Source organism: Cupressus sempervirens, chromosome 5 (assembly GCF_028749045.1).
Source record: "Cupressus sempervirens isolate cs-2001-9-10 chromosome 5, ASM2874904v1, whole genome shotgun sequence".
NCBI lineage: Eukaryota > Viridiplantae > Streptophyta > Pinopsida > Cupressales > Cupressaceae > Cupressus > Cupressus sempervirens.
Window position 1 is genome coordinate 70,598,437 of NC_143122.1, and position 6,131 is coordinate 70,604,567.

Sequence of the window (6,131 nt, forward strand, 5' to 3'; positions counted from 1 at the left end):
TTTCTGACATCGAGATTCTTCTCCCCTGATACTAATTGTAATTATAAAATGAGCAAAGAAATATAATAAAACATAAATAAAAAAGATGAAATACAGTAACACAAATATTTATCATAGTTCGACATACTTGCTTACGCCCACACCCTAGCAAGGAATTCTTTATTAATTGAATATATATATATATATATATACATATATATATATATATATATATATATATACATATATATATATATATATATACATATATATATATATATATATATATATATACATATATATATATATATATATATACATATATATATATATATATATATACATATACATATATGTATATGTACATATACATATATCTACATATATGTACATATACATATATGTATATGTACATATATGTACATATACATATATGTACATGTACATATATGTATATGTACATATATGTATATGTACATATATGTAGATATATGTATATGTACACACACACACACACACATGATTTACAAAACTACCATATCATAATACTATATCTACACGAAAGTTCTATCTAATACAACCTTAACCAAAAAAAAGGGAGATGAAAAGACCAATGCACATATGAATCTGCAATAGACAAGCGTTACAAGTCAAGAAGGCCAACTACAACAATGACTATTAAGATTGAGCTTCACCTGCCCAACACTATAAAGGTTATTTGACTTGAACGAAAAGTTGTAACATGTGTATGTTATCGTTGCTACTAAAGTAGTGTCAATGTACTATTTTCCTTGTGGTACTATAAAGATTATTTGAAATATGTGTATTTTTAATATGTAATTATTTTTCATTATGTAACTTGTGCAATAGTTTTACCATTTTATTTTTACTTATATAATTTGTTTTCATTAAATAATAAATAATAAAAAGATTAAAAAAATTGGTAATTCAAATTTCCTCAATATTTTAAAGAACAAATACATTCCAAACTATTTGGTATTTGCAAAAAAAAACTAAAGGCTGGGTCCATGGGCACTCACTTCCTTATATTGAGAATTTTTAGGAATATTTATATAGAAGCAGTCCCATGAATTTTATATTGAATCCTTTTAAAAAAACTAGCTTCTAAAATAAAGGAATTTTGTCTCATAAATTTTAAAAATAAAGAGATTATTTCATTTTTATGGGAAGTTGAAGAGCTTGTTGACAAATGGCAAAAGCCTTCCCTAGGCTGTGTGAGCCCCATCCCATTTTCACCTCCTTAAATTGAGAGGGCTAAAAAGTTGGGCTCCTATTTTATTGGAAAAGATTCCAAATAAACCTTTAGCCCCCCTTAAAAAGTTGTCAACGTCACTCACTCCAAAAAAATAGAGCCCAAGCCCCTCCCATGAGACCCTGCCTAACCGTCCTTTTGATAGCATTTATGTTTTATAGGGTTTAGTTGTTTCCCCAAAATAAAGCCTATTGCGAAATCACTACTTTATGGAGTTGCAAACTACAGTTACTTAAGACCAATAAATTAAAACTATTAAAATATAGTAAAATAGTATAACATATCAAACAATTTTAAACAAATATCAATCGTATTATAATGCAATGTAATAGTATGATAAATTTTTTTTAAAAATGATTAATTAGACACGTAGAAACCAAAAATTTAAATCACATAAAATTTAAAAATATCACTATAGTATAGCCTACAGTACTAATAGCCTACCGGCCGGTACGCTAATGAATGCGCCCACGCAGAAAACTTCTCAAAAAAACAGAAAACCGGGAGACGCGTATAAAACCTGAAAACGAAAGAACAGAAACACTTGGGATATAAAATTTCAACAAGCGTCTGTAAATATTGTGCTGAAACGTGAAAGAAAACAAAAAATGGAGATAGGCAGCCTGGCATATCCTCGTAACGAGATGTTTTAGGCAGGGGAAGAACTCAGAAACAAAACTTCACTACGGCTATACCACGAAGAAGGCAGAAAACATCGAGAATGAAAAGGCGCAGCAGCATATGCTACATTAGTGGCCTACTGAGTTTTGGGATTTTGGCAATGGTGTTTCTATTGACTACGGTTTCACTATTTTTGGAAAAGAATAATCAATACCATCAATATCAATATACACAGCAATACCCACCTGCAAACAATGCCCCTTTATCAACACCCACAAATAAATATTTATCCTCTTCCTTCAATCTGCAAGGCTTTGAGGTTATCTATGCAAACATGTTGCTAGACTCCTATAACTTTACTAAGATACATTCTGATTGGGACATGCTGTATTTGAACTTGCATAAAAAGTTGTATAGTAAAGGCTTGAGGGGCCCCTCAGAGATACACTGCTTTTTGTGGCTTACTGATTGCTATAACCTTGTGAAACACCCCATTTTTGCGAAGGTAAGCAAGCAATTGTGTATATCCAGAAGTTGTGAAATGAAAAAATCATCTCATCCCCAAATATATTCTCACCACATTATATCCGGTTTATTTTGGGGTCCTTTTGGGTCATGAGGCCAATGACTGATTGAGTGTTACCTGTTTGTGTGCAGAGCCTGAAACCAATCCTTGGACCCGATATCATTCTGTATGGGATTAAGCTGTGGAGATTGGCCAATGGGACCGCAAGAAACCTGCATTTGGATAATGAGTTAAGAGATTGCGATAAAGCTGTAAATGTGGTTATTGGAAGCAAGGTCAGAATATTGAAGGGCTCACAAATATATGAAGGTAGATGGAGACATGCACTCCTCAACAATATTGCTGCGTTGAATGCCCATCAAAATCATGCCAACATAGAAGATGTGAGTTTCTCTTAGGTTGCACTTTAATTTTTCCTTTTTAACAATGATTTCCTATCCCATTTTTTCGTGGTGTAAACTGTAAAGTCATCTCTGTACTTTCTGTTATTGATTTTTATGCCACTTGTTTACGTTTTCTTATGCTATCAACTTTTGCCAATGTCATAATCCCAAACTTAGCTTATCCTGTTCTTGTGACTTTGTCTAGGCATGTTGGTTTAGCCTGTTATACCCAGTTCGTTTTTTCTGCTGCAGACGTGCACACACATACTTCTTCTGTACGATTTCGCTGCTATGAAGTGGAAATGATAAAACAAAATGAGCATAAAATGACAAACTAAAAAAATTGCATCAATGATTTGAAGAAATTCATGTACGTTGGAATCGTTGGATGCAGTCTGTATGTCCCATTCTGACGATCCTACCAGCAGCTTCACATCAGTGACTTTCACCTGCCAGAACCTAGTTGCTTTGCAGAAAATAAACAAACAATCCACATTGCGGCACCCACCCAGTCACCGTGTTTTATCCTATCGGAAGACCACCAAAAGGTCGTTGGAGAGTGATTAATGACTAAAGGCCCTTCGTTGGGCTAATGCCTACAGTCCCTTTCATCGGACGAGTCTCTGCTGGGGAGTTCCTCTTCCTCTGGTTTAACTTTCTGAGTGTGCGAGTGAAACAGAAGCAATAGCTTCGGACCAGTGTCTTAGATCTTTAGTACCATGCCTAGTATATAAATTTTAAAAATGTGAACTCCAAAGTATAGTCTAGGTTCTTGGGTATGAATGTCACACTACTCATGAGTTATAACAGAAGCCTGAGCAATGTTCTTTTATAATTAAACCAACTTTCCTCTCCTCATAACTACGCACCTTAATAAATTATCAGATAGTTTAAACTTTTGAGCAGAGCTTGAAAGCCCCACTTTGCTGTCTTTTCCTCTGGGGAAATAATCTTCTCGTTCTTTGCTCACAGAAGGCATAATGTTTTTTGCTAAAACATGTTTTGGATTTGATGGATGTTCATTTTCCATCTTTGCTAACATTGCTTAATGTCTATATGCGGTAACTGAATGCCGTTGTTTTTAGTATTATATTGGTGGGCTACCATCCAGTGTGTGTCTGGACTCTGTATCAAATCCTAGCATGTTCTTTTCTCGATCAGAATGTTGAAACTAAACTGAGTTCATTTTTTCTGTGAAGTGCAAACACGGTTGATACCAAATTTTTTGTCTCTTCGTGCAAACACGGTTGATACCAAATTTTTTGTCTCTTCGTGCAAACACGTTTTACATTTATCAACTTATACTACTGTTATAATTTGTTTTTCCTGTCAAGTTTCCAACATGCTTGTTGTCTATCCAGATTATCATTGGGATTGTACGGAAAGGAATAACTAGAAAGCCAGGAAACTCAATGGAAGATATCAGCTTCATCACCATAGAACCTGGAGAAGGAAATATAGCTATACTTAATGGCAATGTTGTATATGGAATCGAGGCTGCTTCTGTTGGGGAGGAGGTAGTGATTCTGCAATTTGCTTCTGCTAAATGCAAGATCAGAGACAGTAAACAGGCACTCAACAATGTCTTTTTGCCTCCAGTCCTGCTTATTTCAGGCACCTATGATGTGCTATCGAGTCCAAATGATGTTAGGAAAGTTATGGTAAGCAAGGAAGGTTTTATATATGTGCCTAAAACCACCAACAGTTTGAACCCATTTGCTCCAGCAGAAAAGAATTTGAGCTCGTTCAGTTGGAAAAGCATTTCCACTAAGTGGAAAACAAAGCGTGGTTGTAGGACTTTCAGGTATGGATCAGCTTCTACAGCTATCCTCTCAAAGGTGAGCTTTGAGTACTCCGATTCCAAGGCTGAGGGAGCTCATTTCAGAGAATTTACAAGTGATGAAGAGGAGAAAATTTTGATTGTTTTGAGTGGTTCTCTGTTATACTTTTCTGCTGATATGGAAGTGCAAGGATATAGAGAAATGGGCATACTGGAAATTCATGGTTCAATTTATATTCCTGTTGGCGGATGGCATGCACTTGTTCCTGCTTCTCCTTTCAGAAATACATTTGTTTCTGTCCGTTGGAAAAGAAGAAAGATGGCAATGAGAGAAAGGTCGTCTGGAGCCAGGGGATTTTTTGGGTTCCGGATGATTATGCTGCAAAGTGGTCAGGCATATGATCCTTCCAATGAAAATAACTGTGATGTAATCTTGGTGATGCTTTATGGGAAATCTTTGCAAGTGCTTCCTTCGGAAAGATCTCTAGAGGAGTCCGAAACATTACTAATTTCAGGAGGTGACCCATGTCTTCTGTGGAACATTGGAAAAACTTCAGTTGCTTTTGTTGCAATACACGTGTGTGGTTATGATGAGCAAATTGAGCATCTATTTAATGGGGACCCTAGGGCTTCATCATATTTTAGTGGCGGAGGTAGAATCATGAAAAGAATCTGAGTTTTTAACTGAGTTTTTTTTGCATCAAAAGCAACAGTTTGACAGCATGTTTTGCTCATTGTGAGCCCTGTTTCTGTTGTGATTAGGAATCTTCTCATTTGTTTCCAAGAATCAAGCCAGTAGTGCTGATATCTGTTGAGAAGCAAGCTCAGCAGCTACACATTCATGCCATTTCTCAAAAGAAAATTGTGCATAACCACATTTTCACATTGGATTTCTGCAAAGGTTATGGTGTGGTTATCAATCTGGGCAATATAACCGTTCAGAAATTTTTTTACCCTGTAATTATTTACACAAAATTATACTAATACACTTGTATGTAAATAACCCTTAAAAAATATGTGCAAGTCACATTTGCTAGTTTTGAGCTCTTTTCAAAATTCATATAAATCAACTTGGTTCTTTTAGCTAGCGAGTTACACAAAAACTATCTTGTTTATAATCTTCATCAAGCTGTTAGAATTCTGATTTTCGAACCAGTATCTTCGTGGCCAAGTGAGCTTCTTTTCATATAGCTTTGTCAGATTTGAGGATTCCTCAAAATGACTGTGCACAAAACCTCAGGAGCACTGATTTTCATAATGCCACTTTTGCTATGGGTATCAACTATTCACTACCCACAAAATTATATGAATATAGTGGATGAATTGCGTACAGATTCCTTTTAATTGAGTTTTTTCTGGTGTAAATCATTTTGAAATTTGTTTCTTCTTTTCTGGCATCAGCTGCTGCCTCTTAAAGAAATTGATTTGCTTCTATTTTTTTTTAGGTTTGACCACTGAATGTCAAAATGCCATCTTTTATTTTATTTTATGGCACGTTACACATGATTGAAAGCATTTTGAGTGTAGAAACTGCTGCACAATTTATGGCTTTTTGTGGTGTTTCTATCT

The 6,131-nt window shown here is 35.0% G+C and overlaps 1 protein-coding gene across 1 annotated transcript; it reads left to right on the forward strand.

Moving 5' to 3' along the window:
• The first annotated feature begins 1,716 nt into the window (after window positions 1-1,716).
• LOC149554598 (uncharacterized) lies at window positions 1,717-5,598 on the forward strand. The gene is made up of 3 exons (XM_089828653.1): window positions 1,717-2,378; window positions 2,531-2,782; window positions 4,144-5,598. Exons 1-3 carry the CDS (start codon window positions 1,974-1,976, stop codon window positions 5,236-5,238), a joined length of 1,752 nt encoding a protein of 583 aa, XP_089684779.1. The 5' UTR covers window positions 1,717-1,973; the 3' UTR covers window positions 5,239-5,598.
• Window positions 5,599-6,131: the final 533 nt, after the last annotated feature.